The sequence below is a fragment of the Trichomycterus rosablanca genome, chromosome 16 (genome assembly GCF_030014385.1).
Source record: "Trichomycterus rosablanca isolate fTriRos1 chromosome 16, fTriRos1.hap1, whole genome shotgun sequence".
NCBI lineage: Eukaryota > Metazoa > Chordata > Actinopteri > Siluriformes > Trichomycteridae > Trichomycterus > Trichomycterus rosablanca.
In genome coordinates this window covers 18,155,242-18,175,647 of record NC_086003.1, presented here as the reverse complement: position 1 = coordinate 18,175,647, position 20,406 = coordinate 18,155,242, and the positions used below count along the sequence as shown (strand labels likewise).

Sequence of the window (20,406 nt, the reverse complement as noted above, 5' to 3'; positions counted from 1 at the left end):
ATAATTATTTGTTAATTTATTTTTATTTAATTAATTTATTTAAAAAAATTAATTTATTGTTATTATTGTTATTATTATTGTTGTAATGAACACATAGTCTATAAAGGAAAAACAATTTTTGTTCAATCATTGTTTGAAAATAATTTAATATTTATTCACCATTAACTTAATAAAAATGTTGAACTTTTGTGATATAAATGGGAACGTTTGTTCAAAAATACAATACAAAAAAAATTGTGATGCTATTCCAGATGGTTTTTTTTCTCTTCTTAAAGGTAATTTCTTTTCAATCCCAACAACACATTGTCCCTAGATCTTAATATACGTACAGTATATATATTGAAGGGTTTAATATAATGGATAAAAATATTTATAACAAATATATATTGAATACCTTCTTATTCAAAATTTTAGTTTAAGAACTATCTCTCACATACCTGGAGATATTAAAAAAGGCAGTTAATTTGGAATTTATCATATAAATTTAAAAATAAGAGATGTTTTTAAAATACTTCATAAACGCTACCCAGTCAGTGCTAGATTGAGTAGATTTATTAACATTTCTGATAGGTGTATCTTCTGTAAATGCTTTAGTGAATCCATGAATCATTTATTTTTTGAATGTGTCTATACATTTTCCTTTTGGGTTGATCTGTTCTGTGTTCTGGGATTTGGGGAAAAAAACTGGCAAAGATATTCCAATTAAAAGTCAATATATTTATTATATATTTGATAACCCTAATTTCCAGCCGATTGAGTCTTATATAATTAACTTACTAATAATATTAGCTAAATATTATATTCATAAAGTTAAAAATGCTAAAAAATTGCCATCTTTTATTTCTTTTATAAATTCAGATTTGAAAATATTTACAAACAATTAATTCTTTGAGACCTGCATTAAATAAGAAATTATGTAAATTGGTAACTGTTTTAAAACACTTTAAATTTATATAAGGATAGCATTTTCTAAGGAGATTTTCATTCATTTACTTATTTATCTTTTATTGACTTTCATTTGATATAATATACTTTTGGTACAAGATTTATTTTAGATGATTGTAATTCCTCTGGCTTTGTTTTTTTCTTTTATGTTTATATTTTTTATTTCTCTGCATATTTTTTTTTTTATAATGTGTTCATATATACTATATGTATGTTTATGTAATATTGTTGATTAAAAAAAAAAAAAAAAGTAAAAAAAAATATTGTTGTTTCAATTGCCACATTTTGGACTTTTATTATAAAATGTTTTGGATTAACGCGTCAAGATAAGGCTGCGTCCCAAATCACATGTTATTGACTATATAGAAGGTGACTACACTATTGGTGGTGTACTAATTTGAGTCACTATTTAGTAGTGCGAGTGTTGGTTTTTGGACGGGACCTAGTTTCACGTAGCTGCGCATAGGAGGGTGTTGGTTTCAGCGGTTGTATGTGAGAAAACATTGGTCGGTCGGGGTGGCAAACTGACGCTAACACAGTTACGCAATTTAGAGTCGATTTGCTAAAGGATGTGATGGAGTTTGTTAAATACGTTACGTTAGCATAGTTTATCTGAATTGGCGATAATAAGTCGGTTAGTGGATAGTTAGCATACCTGGCTACCTGCTAGCTGACTGGACAGTGGTGAACAGCATAGGCGTTTTAGCCCGATGCTAATATTTGTTGTATGACTTAGTAGCCACAAAACAAAGCTCATAATCTTTTATACATCACCAGAGCTTTCAGTTTCACTATGAGATTGTAACAGCCTCTGACACTTGTCAACATTATCACTACACTAAATAAGGTAAGTGGGAAAACTTGTAGAATATAATTCAAGTTTTGTTGTGAAATCATCACGTCTGGGTAACTACTTTTAGAATATCTTATTTTAACAGCTACTATTACAGTATTTACTTCCACATTAACCACTGGACTAAGTTCATCTTAGTCACAATCCTTTAAGCCTCAGTATTTGGTGGAACATATTTTTTTAACCCCCAGCTTCAGTATTTGGTGGAACATATTTATTTAACCCCCAGCTTCAGTATTTGGTGGAACATATTTTTTTAACCCCCAGCTTCAGTATTTGGTGGAACATAATCCTTTAAGCCTCAGTATTTGATTAAATATATTTATTTAACCCCCAGCTTCAGAATTTGGTGGAACATATTTATTTAACCCCCAGCTTCAGTATTTGGTGGAACATATTTAACCCCCAGCTTCAGTATTTGGTGGAATATATTTATTTAACCCCCAGCTTCAGTATTTGGTGGAACATATTTAACCCACAGCTTCAGTATTTGGTGGAACATATTTAACCCCCAGCTTCAGTATTTGGTGGAACATATTTAACCCCCAGCTTCAGTATTTGGTGGAACATATTTAACCCCCAGCTTCAGTATTTGGTGGAACATATTTAACCCCCAGCTTCAGTATTTGGTGGAACATATTTAACCCCCAGCTTCAGTATTTGGTGGAACATATTTAACCCCCAGCTTCAGTATTTGGTGGAATATATTTATTTAACCCCCAGCTTCAGTATTTGGTGGAACATATATTTATTTAACCCCCAGCTTCAGTATTTGGTGGAACATATTTAACCCCCAGCTTCAGTATTTAGTGGAACATATTTAACCCCCAGCTTCAGTATTTGGTGGAACATATTTATTTAACCCCCAGCTTCAGTATTTGGTGGAATATATTTATTTAACCCCCAGCTTCAGTATTTGGTGGAACATATATTTATTTAACCCCCAGCTTCAGTATTTGGTGGAACATATATTTATTTAACCCCCAGCTTCAGTATTTGGTGGAACATATTTATTTAACCCCCAGCCTCAGTATTCGGTGGAACATAATCCTTTAAGCCTCAGTATTTGGTGGAATATATTTATTTAACCCCCAGCTTCAGTATTTGGTGGAATATATTTATTTAACCCCCAGCTTCAGTATTTGGTGGAACATATATTTATTTAACCCCCAGCTTCAGTATTTGGTGGAACATATATTTATTTAACCCCCAGCTTCAGTATTTGGTGGAACATATTTATTTAACCCCCAGCCTCAGTATTCGGTGGAACATAATCCTTTAAGCCTCAGTATTTGGTGGAACATATTTATTTAACCCCCAGCTTCAGTATTTGGTGGAACATATTTATTTAACTCCCAGCTTCAGAATTTGGTGGAACATATTTAACCCCCAGCTTCAGTATTTGGTGGAACATATTTAACCCCCAGATTCAGAATTTGGTGGAACATATTTATTTAACCCCCAGCCTCAGTATTTGGTGGAACATATTTATTTAACTCCCAGCTTCAGAATTTGGTGGAACATATTTAACCCCCAGCTTCAGTATTTGGTGGAACATATTTAACCCCCAGCTTCAGTATTTGGTGGAACATATTTAACCCCCAGCTTCAGTATTTGGTGGAACATATTTAACCCCCAGCTTCAGTATTTGGTGGAACATATTTAACCCACAGCTTCAGTATTTGGTGGAACATATTTAACCCACAGCTTCAGTATTTGGTGCAACATATTTAACCCCCAGCTTCAGAATTTGGTGGAACATATTTATTTAACCCCCAGCCTCAGTATTTGGTGGAACATATTTAACCCCCAGCTTCAGTATTTGGTGGAATATATTTATTTAACCCCCAGCCTCAGTATTTGGTGGAACATATTTATTTAACCCCCAGCTTCAGTATTTGGTGGAACATATTTAACCCCCAGCTTCAGAATTTGGTGGAACATATTTATTTAACCCCCAGCCTCAGTATTTGGTGGAACATATTTAACCCCCAGCTTCAGTATTTGGTGGAATATATTTATTTAACCCCCAGCCTCAGTATTTGGTGGAACATATTTATTTAACCCCCAGCTTCAGTATTTGGTGGAATATATTTATTTAACCCCCAGCCTCAGTATTTGGTGGAACATATTTAACCCCCAGCTTCAGAATTTGGTGGAACATATTTAACCCCCAGCTTCAGTATTTGGTGGAACATATTTAACCCCCAGCTTCAGAATTTGGTGGAACATATTTATTTAACCCCCATCCTCAGTATTTGGTGGAACATATTTAACCCCCAGCTTCAGAATTTGGTGGAACATATTTATTTAACCCCCAGCTTCAGTATTTGGTGGAACATATTTAACCCCCAGCTTCAGTATTTGGTGGAACATATTTAACCCCCAGCTTCAGTATTTGGTGGAACATATTTATTTAACCCCCAGCTTCAGTATCTGGTGGAACATATTTATTTAACTCCCAGCTTCAGTATTTGGTGGAACATATTTATTTAACTCCCAGCTTCAGTATTTGGTGGAACATATTTAACCCCCAGCTTCAGTATCTGGTGGAACATATTCATTTAACTCCCAGCTTCAGCATGTGGTGGAACATAATCCTTTAATCCCCAGCTTCAGTATTTGGTGAAACATATTTAACCCCCAGCTTCAGTATTTGGTGGAACATATTTAACCCACAGCTTAAGTATTTGGTGGAACATATTCATTTAACTCCCAGCTTCAGTATTTGGTGGAACATATTCATTTAACTCCCAGCTTCAGTATTTGGTGGAACATATTTAACCCCCAGCTTCAGTATTTGGTGGAACATATTTAACCCCCAGCTTTAGTATTTGGTGGAACATATTTAACCCACAGCTTCAGTATTTGGTGGAACATATTTAACCCACAGCTTCAGTATTTGGTGGAACATATTTAACCCCCAGCTTTAGTATTTGGTGGAACATATTTAACCCACAGCTTCAGTATTTGGTGGAACATATTTAACCCACAGCTTCAGTATTTGGTGGAACATATTTAACCCACAGCTTCAGTATTTGGTGGAACATATTTAACTCCTAGCTTTAGTATTTGGTCGAACATATTTAACCCACAGCTTCAGTATTTGGTGTAACATATTTAACCCACAGCTTCAGTTTTTGGTGGAACATATTTAACCCACAGACTCAGTATTTGGTGGAACATATTTAACCCACAGCTTCAGTATTTGGTGGAACATATTTAACCCCCAGCTTTAGTATTTGGTGGAACATATTTAACCCACAGCTTCAGTATTTGGTGGAACATATTTAACCCACAGCTTCAGTATTTGGTGGAACATATTTAACCCACAGCTTCAGTATTTGGTGGAACATATTTAACCCACAGCTTCAGTATTTGGTGGAACATATTTAACCCACAGCTTCAGTATTTGGTGGAACATATTTAACCCACAGCTTCAGTATTTGGTGGAACATATTTAACCCACAGCTTCAGTATTTGGTGGAACATATTTAACCCACAGACTCAGTACTTGGTGGAACATATTTAACCCACAGCTTCAGTATTTGGTGGAACATATTTAACCCACAGCTTCAGTATTTGGTGGAACATATTTAACCCCCAGCTTTAGTATTTGGTGGAACATATTTAACCCATAGCTTCAGTATTTGGTGGAACATATTTAACCCACAGCTTCAGTATTTGGTGGAACATATTTAACCCACAGCTTCAGTATTTGGTGGAACATATTTAACCCACAGCTTCAGTATTTGGTGGAACATATTTAACCCACAGCTTCAGTATTTGGTGGAACATATTTAACCCACAGCTTCAGTATTTATGTATGTTCCTCTTTTTTTCAGATTTATTTCCATTATTAGAAACAGACTATGACCATGCGTGTTGATGCCAAGGTGGTCATGCTGGGCAAGGAGAGTGTGGGCAAAACCAGTCTGGTGGAGAGATATGTTCACCATCGCTTCCTTGTCGGACCCTATCAGAATGTAAGTATAAAGACCTAAATCCAGTTTTTGCATGTGTGTAGAAATACTGCATGTATGTATGGATGCTGTGGATGCTTTTCTTATTGTGATGTTATTTTGCTTTCATGGCATTGTACATTTATTAAGTAGTTTATTCTATTACTTTGGTTATATTTATTGGAAACAATTTACAAATAAAATAAAAAATAATGTAATTAAAACTAAGCAAACAAAATATACATTGTATTTATACGTTCTGTTGTAACCTCTGTCCTCTATGCATGCCAAAAAATTAACAACACCAGAACAAAATTCTACAATGCAAACAACTACAAGGAAATCTTCACTTCAGTCCCCTCCAAAAACTGCTTAAATTCCTAGAAGCACTAGCACTTAAAAACACCATATAAGATAGTAAAAAATCAATTAAACTCTACACCCTCACAGTCTCACAAACACCCTAACCCTGTAAACTCCTAAAAGAAACAAATCGACCCCTACTTTGACTTGATGGAACCCTTTATTCAGCCATGATAAGAGCCATAGCAGGTTGGTCAGCCAAAACATTAAGATGTTTGTCAGTTAAATTAAGGTTTAATGGTAACAAATCACAGATTCTTGTTTCTAATGCATTTTACAAAATGTCCCAGCTTTTCAGAAATGAGATTTATAGTTTTTATTAAATGGAATATTCAAAATAATCCACTGAGAAGACTAGCATTCCTTATAAATAAAACAGATAAAAACAGACTTTCTTACTTTCTACAATTATTTAATGTCGTAAGTTAAACACTTGCCAGTTTGATTTATAGTTTTCCTAAACAGTAACCTTAACACTGCTGGGTATGAAGCTTTGTAGTACCAATATTGTACTATTTAATACCACAATACTATTTTAGTGCCAATGATTTCCCAACTGTTTTTCTCTACTGCGGTAATTCCTAGCGCACTAAGTTTCCCACTATTGCTCAACACGTCACCTCAGATGTCTGTGTAAGACCTCTGGATGATTTGTAGATTTTAATCTTGCACAATTTTCTTTTTTTTTTTTCATAACATTCTTGTCATATGTTTTTAACAGACCATTGGTGCCGCATTTGTTGCCAAGGCTATTAACGTTGGTGACAAAGTGATTACATTGGGAATATGGGTAAGTCATGTCATGACAACTTGTGATGACTTTTAACTAGTCCAACACAAACAGTAAAACCATGAGAAGTCAAACATTCTGTATCATTCTGTACAGGACACGGCAGGATCTGAGCGCTACGAGGCCATGAGTAGAATTTACTACAGAGGAGCCCGGGCTGCTATTGTGTGTTATGGTACAGTTCCTTTTTTTAAGGAAGTTGTAGGTATTCGCCTTCAGGTAGTATTTGTTATGTAAGCTAATGTGAGTTTCATGTCCTGTAAATGTTTCAGATGAAAATATTTAAGCATCATCAGCAGTGCTGATAATCTCACTGTTTACATTTTTTTTTATCTAAAATGATCTTTCAGGTGATTTTTAGTTTGAGGTTTTGTGTAAAAACATCCCGTTCTTATTACTTTCATCATGATTTATTGAACTTTTCATGTTTAGACTTGACTGATAACACCAGTTTCCAGAGAGCCAGATTCTGGGTAAAGGAGCTACAGACCTGTGAGGAGGTAAACACTTATTTCTAGCATTTCTAGTTGTTGGAAAAGTTGTGTTTTTTTTTTATTGGTGCAATTAGACACTTCAAAACTATTATACTGTGCCGCTCCGGTGGCACAGCGGTAAAAAAAGACATGCTGCAACCAGAGCTGGATTCTGAGTACATCATATCGAATCCAGCTCTGCCTTACCGGTTCGAGGCTGAGTGGCTGTATGAGCAACGATTGGCCGGTTGCTCAGTTGGGGAGGCGGGACAAAGAACCGGATGTGGGTTTTTCTCTGTCTGAATGCGATTACGACCTCTGCTGGCTGATCAGAGGCGCCTGCACAGAGATGAGGAAGAGTGCCCTTAGGGTGTGTCTCTCCACACGCAACGCTGGGTGGTGCCACACTCATCAATGTGTGGGTGGCAAAAATGCATCCGGCTGTTGCTCATGTTTCGGAGGGGATATGGGTTAGCTTCGATCTCCTCGGTCAGGGCAGGGTTCGACATAGACAGAGAGGAAGCACGATGCAAATTGAACAATTGGATGCGCTGAGGGGGGAGAAAAAGGGAAAAAATTAAAAACAGACCAAAAAAACAAAAAAACCCAAACTATTATATTGTTTGAGGCTGTTTAACATTTCAGTTCCTTAACCAAAACCCCTGTAATGTTTTCATGAATTCATTTTTTAATTAAGAAGTTAATAATTTTACAAACCCCCTTTCCAGACCTCTGCACAACACCCCCCCCCCCCCCACCAAAAAAAAAAAAAAAAAAAACTGCTTAAATTCTTAGAAGCAAAAGGGCCTAAAAACGCCATATAAGATATAAAAAACAATTAAAATTCTACACCCTCACAGTTACTCAAACAACACCCTAATCCATTTAAAGTCATTTCATAAATTCCTATAGAGAAACAAATCAACCGCCACTTTGACTTTGTAAACATGTTACTTCAACCCTGCTGACTATAGCTGCTGACATGGCGTTAAGAGTCAAACAAACAAAAAAACAAACCCCATTTCCAGAAAAGTTGGAACATTAAGTAAAACACAGTGAATGGAAGAATCTGTAATCTGTTAATTACCTTTATTTTTTTGCTAATCACAAAATCACAAAAGAGTTCCAGTGCTTTTACTGATAACTTCATTGTATTTTGTAAATATAAACAGATTTAAAGTTTGATCCCTACAACACACAAAAAATTGGACTCAATGTTACCCTTAAACTGAACGTGTTCGTGCTTTTTAATTTTAAATTAACAATGAACAGTCGTTTTGTTCAGTGCTCGGCTTGAGCGGTAAAACATCATCAAAGTGTGCATATGAGACGAATCTGCATTTGTGTGGAATAACCGTCAAACCCACTCTGAAAGCTCCACACGTATCTGTGTTTATCTGGATTTTCCTCACTGTTTCACTTTTAAACTTGTGTTGCAGCTCAAGGTTCTGTAAAATTGTGAGATCAGCTTTTAATTTCAGTGTTTTTATATTATATTTGTGTTATTTTCAGTGTATAAGTGTCAAAAACAACCCAATTATTTTCCATAAGCCTAAAATATATGCAAGTCTGCGGGACCATGGAACGCATTAACAGGTTTCTCATACATCCTTATGGGAAAAAATACCTTCTCAATGTCTTTTAAAATCAATGCCAGTCCCAGAAGAAATTGACGTTGAGTTTCAAGGTACCACTGTACTGGACTAGTAATAGCAAGGTCACTGGTTCAAGCCTCACCACTGCCAGGTTGCCACTGTTGGGCCTTTAAGCAAGGCCCCTAACTCTCAATTGCTTAGACAATATACTGTCACAGTACTTTTAGTCGATTTGGATAAAAAGCATCTGCTTAATGCCGATAAATCCAAACCTTTTGACAGAGTTGTAGGGATTAAACTCTAAATCTGTTTATATTTACAAAATACAATGAAGTTATAGTGTTCTGAAACGTTCCACAATAATGAATTGGTAACATGGGAGGGAATCACTGTTTACAAAATATCCCAGCTTTCTAGAAATAGCGTTTGTAGACTTGTTTGGATGGTTGTGCCACCTGACTTGCCTAAATTTTGATACATAGAAACATGGGTATTGTTCACAAAGTAAGTGTAGAAAATGTGATATGTATTAAATAATAATCACTAGAAAATAATGACCTTGGACACAAAGATATGTGCCATGTCATTTTAAACCTGATACATTTAACTTTGTTTGACCTGTTTCCTTATTTTTTATTAATAGCACTGCAAGATCTATTTGTGTGGCACCAAGAATGACCTCATTGAAGCTGACAGGAGTGCCCGACAAGTCGATTATCATGATGTACAGGACTTTGTGGAGGGTAAATAATCATGTTATGCTAGGTGTTTTGATTGATCCATCAGTATTGACATTTCAGTGAACAGTAATAAAGCCGTGTCCTCGCTACTTCACAGAAATTGGCGCACAGCACTTTGAGACCTCTAGCAAAACAGGACACAATGTTGGTAAGCAAGTATGGAATTTTCTCTAAATGTAGAAAAGCATAAAATATGTAAGCAAACAGTAAAATTGAATTTTTACACTTTGTCCTAGATACACTCTTCATGAAAGTAGCAGAGGACTTCAGTAACTCGGCTTTTGAGCTAATGTCAGGTAAGAGACACAACACAAACACTGAAGCCCTGTTCACATTTATATACACTCAAACCAAAAGTGTAAGTAATATCTGTATATGATTGTGCCCTTCAAGTTGGCAAAATAACAACTTGCCTCGCCTCGTCTCGCCTGTTTGGTGGCTTTGGCTTCATAACTTTGTAATGAAGAAAAGGAGATGCAGGCATCATACATAGAATTTTTTTCACTGTTTGAACAATGTCAGAGGATGTCACTTATCCAGTGATGCTTTGCTATAGGCCTACAGAACAATTCTAGCACATTCCACACACTAATGCATTTTTATGTATGTGGCTGCCTGGCAAATGTGCAAGCCTACTGTAACAGTGTTACCGCCCCATTCCTGAGAGAGTATCCCCTCCGGTCTAAAGTCCCGCCCCCCCCCACCTGAACAACAGGCCAATCGTTGTTCATATAGCCGCCCAGCCTTTCGACCGGTGAAGGCAGAGCTGGATTCGAAACGACGCTCCTTCAAAGGTCAGGGTTTTTCAAACGTTTTTTCAAGTGACCCACATTTTGTCCATGATTTTTACCGCAACCCAGGGGACACATCAAATTTATATATATATAAAAAAAAAAATAATAATCAAATTAATCAAAACAAAACACAAGACAAAATATACATCAGTAATGAAATTGGTGGCAATTTGGTCCCACTGTGGTCTACAAGGTGTAACGTAAAGCCTTTACATGGGGTGTTCGTGTACAAGTTTATTTTTTTATGTGCCTGTTAGCATTTGTTTATTTAATTTTTATGATTTTTGTCTGCGAACCATTTTTCTTTGCTCGTGACCCAGCCAAGGTTGTTGCTGTGGTATTTCAGGGTGTTCCTAGGGTGTTACCAGAAGGTTGCTATGATTGTTCTATCTGATTGCTACAATGTTGCTAAAGGGTTACTCCGGTAGGTGGTTGCCGGTGGTTATTATGGTGTTGCCACTTGCTAGTCTTTGAATGGTCATCACATGGGCACCTTATGTCCAGTCAAAAAGCTGTATCCAGTCCTTTATTACACAATCACACTGAACATTTTGAAATTGGTCCAGTGACAGTGTATTAAAAACTAAAAGAAAAGTTAGCAGTTAAATAGACAGAACAAGGAATCCCAGATCATCAGCAGTATCGGAATAATTTATGTGAACCTGTCGGCCATCAACAACTATGTCACAATTTGATCTGATCTAAGATCAGCTTTCATGTAACTTCTAGCATGTCAGTTTTATACTTTGACAACTACCATTCCTTGCCATACGTGAACAGGACTTATGCTCATAAAGTTAACACCATAACAATACAAAGCTTTGGACATTTTTATAAATCTAATCTTGCTTTTTTCTTGTTGCTTTTTCTTGCAGAAGAGAAAGGAGTGAACCTGAGCCAAAAGAAAGACTCGTATATTTATACCTGCTGCCATAACTGATCCAATACAGGAGACGGTGTGTTGCATTGTCTTACCTGGTTGTCCCTTTCTTTCTTATTTAAAAAAAAAAAAAGAACATTTTTTGCCATTAAGTATGTGGGTAAACAAGCTGTATTGCGAAAGGTGAAAAATTTGACAACACTGATGGAGAAAAACACTGACACACTTCCTCCTTCTGTTCAGGAAAGGAAGTAAGAACTGGAAACTACAGTGCATGGAAATGATCATTGTTCCTCATTGCCTTTTCCCACTTGGTATAACTGCAGTGAGATGTTTGACATTTCTTGGTCTGTGACCATTCACGTTTACACACATGGTAAAAGTTACTGTGCCATACTCTCACGTTTAGCTTGCCTGGTTTATCTATCGTTTTTTTTTAGCATTGAGCTATGTGTGTGGTTGCTTTTTGATTGTTTCTGACACCAGTCTTGATAAAATGATTGGAACCAGGACACAGCCAGCCGTCTTCTCGAACAAGATTTGACATCTGGGGAAAGGCATTGTGATAAATGCTTTTGAACAGTTGAAAACAAGACAAGACAACATTTCCAACTTTTCAAACAACCTACTCTTTCAAATGAATATTCTAGAAATAGGTTTACCATTTCCTTTGGTTCTTTTGAATGTGTTTTGCAGTACATTAATTACTATTACCTTCTAAACAGAGATTGCTTCTAATGGTGCAGCACAGTCTGCTCAAACTGAACAGTTCATACTTTAGGAAAGCTGTTTCAATGTACGGCATTGTTGTCTTTAGTGGTGAGACATACACTTAAATGAGTGGCAACCTGGCTGTTTTTCTTACTGCATTCTGTTCTACATACCATTTGTAGTGCATTTATTAGACATACTATTGTGTACAGTAGTGTAAGGTTTGGGACAAAGTGGACTACTGCTGCCATCATTACTCTGAGCTTCGCTTTCAGGAGACACAGAGTAGAGGCGAGTTCATATCTGTCTCAATAACACGTTGTTCCCTGCCACCATTAAACCAAACTTGGAAGGTTTCGAACCTTGTTGGAGAAGGAGGCTGGACCACCAAGACTTTGGTGTGGAACTGGCTGAAGCTCAGTGCTGAGGTGTTTTATTTGACAGGATGACTACAGATTTACTGACAAACTGAGAATGTTCTATAAGTTCTGTCTGCATATATTCATGTAAAAGCAAACATGGCTCACAGTCACATGGAGTCTGAGAGCTGGCTTATTTACATATACTATACTGGAAGTTCCTTTGCTTAAGGTGCACCTATCAATGCAAGTTCCTGGATTTGTGTGAGCTTTAAATTTAAGTTCATTGAGTTTATAGATGATGTTGGCCTTTTGGAAATCTAAAAAGATGTGCTTGCCGTCAACTTCAGCCTAATTTATTTATCCAACTGGGAGCCGACTTGCAGCACATGTTGAATGTGATGTTCATAATTACAGTGATGAAAATATAATTATCTGTTTTAACTTTTTACTTGGACGTGTCGTGAATGGGATTTTCTTTCTAAATATAAAAATCATTGCTAAACATGAATGTATTGTGTACATGAACATTACACTCACCAAGCACTTTATTAGGTACACATGTCTGGTCTGTTTTTTAAGTTACTGCTAAATGTTGTGGGTATACATTTACTGACTGTTGTCCATCTGTTTGTCTGTACACTGTCACCTTATTTGCACCATTTATGGGGACCTTCATTGACCAGATTGGCTGCATTGAAACAAATTCAATAATAACATGGTAGCTTATGATGTAAATGTGGCAGGTGCAAAACATAAACCTCAGTGCCAACGCCGGGAGGAGAACAGCCCTCCAACCAAAAATTTTAAGCCATCAGTATCTTGAGATCAGAACGTGTCCACAGATAAAAGACAAGAAGATAGTCATAGTCTCTTAACTAATTAAAAACCTGTGTATTCCCAACAACACTACTGCACTTACTACACTCAAAACAAGTACAACACACTACCCTTTTAATACCACGTTAGTATTATTGCAGTGCTGAGAATGCTTCTGGTGAGTGGAATTATTTGGACATGTGCTTTGAAAAGTGTGGTCTGATTTTGAATTAGAAGCAGTCAAATTCAGCAGTCCGATTTTGATTCTATAAAAATAAAACACTTGCTTATTTGAACACTTGATAAATCATCTTCAGGTGCCAGTGGTGCACTTGCCTCTCATTTACATATCATTCAGATCAGCCAAATGACCTTTATTTACTTGTAAATCAGTTTCCTTTTGTAAGGTGTTTCAGCCACACCCAGTCATTGACCTTACAAATGCTCTTTTAACTGAATGGGGTCCATATTTTCACCAACACACTCTAAAATGATGTTGAAGCCTTTTTAAAAAAGTAGGGGCTGTTATAACCACAAGGGAAGGTATGACTCCAAATTAGTTCCCATGGTTTTGAAATGGATTGTAAAACAAGCTCAAGATCAAGTGTCCACATACTTTTGGCAAAATGGTGTATCAAGTGTGTTACTACTGACAAAGTGTACAAAGTGTTTCAGAGTCGATGTGAATCGTTCTGTACTGTCTTTATTATGTACAAAGCGCTACAGCACAATGAAATGCTCGTACAAGGCTGCAGGATTTTGCTTTCTAACATCTGATAAAGCAAAGCAGGTGGAGAGATATGCCGGGAAGTGTAAAAAAACTGCCGTTTCACATACGAGTACAGTGTCCATTTTAATCACGCTCTCGCAACCATCTGATTCTCTACTCTTAAGTTCCAACACTTTGGAAATCTAGTATTTTTCATTGAGGATTTTCAGAGGGCGGAGAGAGCAAGCGAACATGCAGTGAGATCTTGTCTGATTACAGGGATGAACCACACTATTATTTAAACCTTTATACATGGTCATGGGTAAAAACGTCTGAACAGTTACAGTATACATTCTTACAGTGACTTACACCGAGCTAGCAAGCATCAGAATCTGCTCATAATTTCAGTTTTATAAAAACATAATGTACAAATATACACAGATGTACCATTTACCCACATATTTTTAAAAATCAGTCAAGTTTCTGCCTCAAACACATTTACAGCTGTAATTAAGTTTGCATACGTTTGTTAGAGACATACATAATGTGGCAGTCTTGGGATTTCAATGATTTCTGCAACTTTTTTGTCCAAATAAAGCTTTTTATTGAGGTTAAAAAAAATAACACTATTAAATTTGTTGGGTAAAACATCTACATACAGCTGTCATGTAACTAGTAACAATGTCATTGGTAATCTTCTGGCTAAAGTTGGTGCCCAAATAAACAGGGCAGCGATTAGACTAAGCTACAATCATTACAACTGGAGCTCAGAAAGCTATAATCTAAAGTACATGGAACATACCCGATTGCGTTATGCTTCCTCTCTACTGGTGCTGACCCCCGCCCCTGATTGAGGAGAGCGAACTGACACACGCCCCCTCCGACACGCAGTACGGAGCAGTACCTGACTGCATCTTTTCACCTGTTCGAGGTGAGTTCTCATGCCAATCAGCCTTGTGCACGGAGAGCCACACTCTGATCAGCATTATTCCTCTACTCTGTGCAGACGCCATCAATCAGCCAGCAGAGGTCGTGATTGCATCAGTTATGAGGTCCCTATCCGGCGCCCTACTGGATGGACAACGGCCAATCGTTGTTCATGTAGCCGCCCAGCCCAGACAGATGGCCGAACTGAGATTCAATATGATGTATTCGAAATCCCAGCTCTGGTGTGCTAGCGTATTTACCGCTGCGCCACCTGAGCGGCTTCACCTTGCAAAAAAAAAAAAAAAAAAAAGTGTCTGAATGACCAAAACCAGCCCAAAACAAAAGAGGTGTTCTGTAAATCAGAATTTGCCGAATCACAGCAAGCTTCATATTGTCATGGATGTCAAAATCTGCTCCTTAAAACTTGACTGAAGTTTGTTTCTGACTTTGGGACAAGAATTTGTGATCTACAGATATTTGTTTATCGTCTACCGTCTATCCAGTCAAGCATGGTGTTGAAGGAATTATACTCTAGGGTTGTTTTGCTGCTGTCAGTGGAACTAGTGCTTTTCATGCAGTGAATAATACAGTATAATAACGAAGACAGATTAACTGATAATGCTTAAATCTTGGACGCATCTGGGTGCTCCAACAGGACGATGATCCAAAACATGTCAAAACTCATTCTGAAATGGCTACATCAAGCTAAAATTGAGCTTTTAGGGTGGCCTTTTCTTTCAGATCCAATCACAAATATATGGTCTGAACTAAAAAGTCAATGTAATTAAACTACTAAATACTGATTCTGCACAGTAGAGCTGTGTAAAAGATTGTCGACGATCATAAAAAGCAGTTGGTTATAATAAAAAGAGCTGAAAGACATTTAACTAAATATTACTGTCATATTTACCCAAAATAAACATATAAAATAACTCACTGACAGATTTCTGACAGTATTCTTATTGTTTAGTCAATTTAGTCAACAGAACAATTGCAGAAATCATTGAAAATCGGACCGCAACTGTAAAGCATTAAGAAATGTAACACCACCAAAGTAAGATTTCGGCGACAGATTGGGCAGCAATCTGGTACTGTGTATTGTCACATATCTCACAAGAAGGTGCATGCTCAAACACTGGCATTATTTTAAATGTTCCATTTTCTCTCTTGATAAAATACTGATCCAGTCAGCTGATCCAAGTAATTTGTGCAAGCAGGTAATACAAAATGTCTAACGCATTGGGAATCTTTTAGGTGGATTGTTATCGGGACATCCCAACTTAAAGCCACTAATTAACAAGCAAAGTGATTACTGAGAGCAGTGTGATTATATATACTATATCAAAGATGATATAGTCTGATTATTGTTATTATTTTCTTTTATCAAAGTGATTATTGCGTAGAAATCAATTTGTCTTGGCCGGGCAAAAACCAAAAAAACATTTAAATAATCAGTGTAATCAGAGAAATCATCTGATTAGAATCTGATAATTAGTGTGCATGTACACACAGTACTTTAAAACATTAGCAATGTGACAGCAGCTATTATCCCGCTATGCTGTGGTCTATAGCCCAACTAGTGATCCTGTGATAATAGGACTGCCTTTACATGTACGAATATGTGCAGTTTTGCCAACAAAACACTTTAGAACTAGCAACCTTAAAACAGCTGTCGTCACGCTGCTTCATAAACAGGGAAGACTTTTCCTCAGTTTTAACACTCCTCGAAATTAGTGCTTTATATTCAACATCCTCTCTAATGAAATATGGGTTTGATGATGTCTTGTATACCTGAATGTCATAGCAAGTCTGATATCTCAGCTTAAAATGGCATATTTACACTTACAATCCAGATCCAATTCTTACTCTGACTTTAAAAGTGCACACACAGCTGCAGGGGTCACTATTTAGGCACAAAAACAAAACAAAACAATCGTAGGATGTGCCACATTTACAATTTTTCTTTAAATAAACACATACAGTTGGGGACCAAAAGTCTAGAACCATTAGTGAATATGCCTCTATTTTGCCTTTTTTAAATTATTTATTTAAACATTTATATAATGTCTTACAAATATCAAACCTCAAATATTTACAACAACTACTCTGAAACCAAAAATATTAAGTGCTGACTTTCATGGACTAAATTAAAAAATGCAAAATAGAATCATTCTCAGGACGGAACAGTGGCTTGGTGGGTAGCACCGTCGCCTCACAGCACGAAGGCCTCGAAGGTTCAATCCCCAGGCGGGGTGGTCTGGGTCCTTTCTGTGTGGAGTTTGAATGTTCTCCCTGTGTCTGCGTGGGTTTCCTCCCACAGTCCAAAGACATGCAGTCAGGTTAATTGGAGACACCGAATTGTCCTATAGGTGAATGGGTGTGTGTGTGTGTGTCTGCCCTGCGATGGACTGCCGCCCCGTCCAGGGTGTTACTTTGTGCATTGCGCCCATTGATAGGCTCCAGCACCCCCCCACAACCCTAACTGGACAAGTGGATAAGAAAGTGAGTGAGAATCATTTTCATTGGTGGTCTTAGTCTTTCGGTCCCCCACTGTAGCTCTTCTAAATAAAGGCAGCTGGCCATGCTATGTTATCAGAATAAACAGGGTGCACTGTGATCGTCTGAGCATACAAGATCCGACAGGACATCCACACCTAAAGATGTGTCACCTGACCATGAGTTTGTTGGACATTGCATTTCAAAAGAATAGACATTTTGAATATTGAAAAGAGATATTTCTATTTCTTTCTATTACTTAGAAAGGCTTCTTTACTTATGTACTTACGTACTTTAGTTGCAGACATTACAGAATGCAATCTGAACGGCTTGTGAAAAATATTTCCGAACAGGTTCACATCTAGCAGGAGCATAACTGACTGACATTTGTGTGTTTGTGGCAAAATGTGGGGACGTGGTGGGTTCAGAATCAATAAACTCAATGCAGTAAGACACTTTGGACAGGACGCTAATTCATTGTGGGGCCTCACATATCGGACATAACCAATTAAGTCTGTATGTAAATGACTGACCAGCTGATAGCAACACTGAGGATGTCCAACCCTTGATCCCAGTGGTAGTAGGCTAGTGTAATGTACCGCTGCACCAGCCGAGTGCCTAATTGTATAGTGATATAATGTCTGCGGCCTTGTGCACAAAAAAAGGGCCAGACATGATTTGATGAGTTTGATGTGGAGGACCTTCAGTGGCCCTCACCTTTGGGATTAATTGGGATATCGATGGGATAGCAATAATATATTATATTAACGGCAATGGTTTAAGAATTGAATGTCCAACAAGCTTATGGTCAGGCTGCCATGTACAATTTACCATATAGTGTATGAATGTGAGGATTTTTGTTTGTTGCTTGAATGTGTAATCATTTTCTCTACACTTTTAAGTTATTTATTACCGTCATAAGATCACTTTGGGAACCCTACTGGGATGCAGCCCCCTGGCTGAGAACGTCTGTTGTAGTGTATCCGGCTGAAGTGTTTTAAGCTTTTAAGTGATTCCTATTTTTCAGATCTTGATACGAGGAGTTTTGAGATAATCATTCATAAGGTGCAACTTTTTAAAAGAGGTTTTTCATTACAGCCTTAAAACTACAGACAAAAAAAAAAACACAAATAAAAAATAAGTGCATTTTGTTTGGGATCTACTTATCCCAAGATATTTTTAAACCATTGAATCTCTTTGAGACTTCCTTAAAAGTGGTTCATCCCCTCCACTAGGTGGTGTACTAATTTCCAGGGTGATTAGTCTGTACAAGGTAACTCCAAGACCAAATGAGTGCAAAGAGGTTTGAAGTCTAAGAACCCCAGATCAACATACATTCATTTAGCATCTAGAAAAAATGATACTGGTCAGGGTGGTGGTGGGTTTAAGGAACACTGCAAGGCAGGCAAGGTAATGACAATGACAGTCCATTAAAGTGCATTGCACGTTATTTGTTTACTTACACTTAGGGGCAATTTGGATCTACCTTGGAATATGGAGCTGCTCACCACCAACACCAACTGCTGTGCCGCTATGCCGCCCGCTCTGGTCCTGCAGATGTCTGTCATTCTGTCTCCAAGGAGCATCTAACGGCTAACACAATTTTGTCTCCTGTACTGCACAGTATAGACTATTGTTTAGAAGTAGTATTGTACATGTTATACAGTTAAGGTAACGTTCATACTCTTTCCTCTTCTATACCGTGATTCTACTGGAGACTCATCACCATCCTCGCCGTGCTCTTCTGCTTCCTCCATAACCCTAACTCTCTCCATCTCCATCTCCTCCTGTTCCACCAAATCTTCTTCCTCCCCACATGAAGATACGGGCGAGTAGGCTCTGTTAACAGCAACGTCAATCGCAAGTGAAGGACTGGAAGGAGGACTGGAGGACACCAGTGACGTTTCTAAGGCTTCGGGAACCGAGTTGGGATTTCCCTCTCTCAACAGAGTAGAAGCTTTGACTGGGTATGCATCGGCATGTTCCGGGATGTATTCGCGGATCTCCCCCGGTTCTAAAGGCTCAGGTCCGCATGGATCATGCTCGCTGCAGGAGAGACGACCGTCCAGCTTGGAGATGAAGAGCATCCCGTCACGGTGCTCCAGACAGTAGGAGCTGGGGCACATCTCACAAAACGAGGCCGCCTCGTGACCACACAGGTCACACTGGTGCCAGGGACACTCCCAACGACCTGCACACACATCGCACACATCGAACTCCTTTATACAACCCGCTATTTCAAATTGCTTCTCACTATTAGCATGTGTGTCCATGAAAAATGGTGTTTTCTGATTTATCTGATTAATCTAGTCATGTCCAATTACCTAAATGCATTATGCTTTCCCTCTACTGATGCTAACCTCCACTCTGACTGAGAAGAGCCGTGACTAACACACACCCCCTCCGACACGTTTGAAGTAGCCGACAGCATCTTTTTACCTGCACATATGTGAATCAGCTTTGTGTATGGAGAGGCACACCCTGATCACGTATTTCCCGACTCTGTGCAGGCGGCATCAATCAGCCAGCAGAGGTCGTCATTGCATCAATTATGAATGAGTCAACAATTGTTCGCGTAGGTGCCCAGCCTGCCGGTAGCACGTTTTACAGATGTGTCACCTGAGCACCTTGATTTATTATTTTTAATTTATTAATTGATTCTGATTAATTATAAGCAAAGAACAGATCACATGATGTCCCTTACATGTGTATGTAATTTTATAGCTTTGGTAGTCAGACAGGTAAAGGTCACTCTGTATATAGTTGATACTGACCTGAAGGCCTCTTGGTAAGGTTGAGACAGTCTGCATGATAAACCTTTGGACATCCAGGTCGCTTACATGAAACCATCTGCCCTCCATCTCCACAGCTGAAGCATTCGTCTTCCCTCTCCTTGGTCACCTCTTGCTGTGACTTGCGCTTCATATTGCCTTTCTTCTTCTTACGGCCTTTGTCGTCCGAAGAATTGTTGTTCTGAGAAACGTACAAAC

At 37.9% G+C, this 20,406-nt stretch overlaps 2 protein-coding genes across 4 annotated transcripts in view; one reads left to right on the top strand and one right to left on the bottom strand.

The window, feature by feature from the left end:
• The first annotated feature begins 1,439 nt into the window (after window positions 1-1,439).
• Window positions 1,440-12,916, top strand: rab24 (RAB24, member RAS oncogene family). 3 transcript variants are annotated; one of them, XM_063011963.1, is made up of 10 exons: window positions 1,440-1,792; window positions 5,644-5,784; window positions 6,845-6,913; window positions 7,010-7,118; window positions 7,346-7,413; window positions 9,625-9,724; window positions 9,819-9,869; window positions 9,958-10,017; window positions 11,391-11,471; window positions 11,639-12,916. In XM_063011963.1, the coding sequence occupies exons 2-9, from the start codon at window positions 5,671-5,673 to the stop codon at window positions 11,453-11,455; spliced, it is 636 nt and encodes a 211-aa protein (XP_062868033.1). In that variant the 5' UTR covers window positions 1,440-1,792; window positions 5,644-5,670; the 3' UTR covers window positions 11,456-11,471; window positions 11,639-12,916. The 3 variants fall into 3 exon arrangements, with proteins under 3 accessions (XP_062868033.1, XP_062868032.1, XP_062868035.1); XM_063011962.1 differs by lacking the exon at window positions 11,639-12,916 and having other exon boundaries at window positions 1,441-1,792; window positions 11,391-11,489; XM_063011965.1 differs by lacking the exon at window positions 11,639-12,916 and having other exon boundaries at window positions 1,445-1,792; window positions 7,010-7,088; window positions 11,391-11,489.
• Window positions 12,917-13,969: 1,053 nt separating this feature from the next.
• The window catches only part of nsd1b (nuclear receptor binding SET domain protein 1b), a 29,070-nt gene continuing 22,633 nt past the window's right edge, over window positions 13,970-20,406 (bottom strand). The window contains exons 23-24 of the mRNA XM_063012128.1: window positions 20,191-20,389; window positions 13,970-19,607 (exon numbers count right to left, since the gene is read on the bottom strand). Coding sequence (XP_062868198.1) covers window positions 19,075-19,607; window positions 20,191-20,389 — 732 coding nt within the window. The 3' untranslated portion in view covers window positions 13,970-19,074. The remainder of the gene's footprint in view (window positions 19,608-20,190; window positions 20,390-20,406) is intronic.

Excerpts from the sequence above, each read along its gene's own strand:
- rab24 (XM_063011963.1), top strand. The coding sequence starts at position 5,671 with ATGACCATGCGTGTTGATGCCAAGGTGGTCATGCTGGGCAAGGAGAGT. Across the intron at positions 6,914-7,009 it reads TGATTACATTGGGAATATGG|GACACGGCAGGATCTGAGCG; the intron begins GTAAGTCATGTC and ends CATTCTGTACAG. Across the intron at positions 7,414-9,624 it reads AGCTACAGACCTGTGAGGAG|CACTGCAAGATCTATTTGTG; the intron begins GTAAACACTTAT and ends TTTTATTAATAG.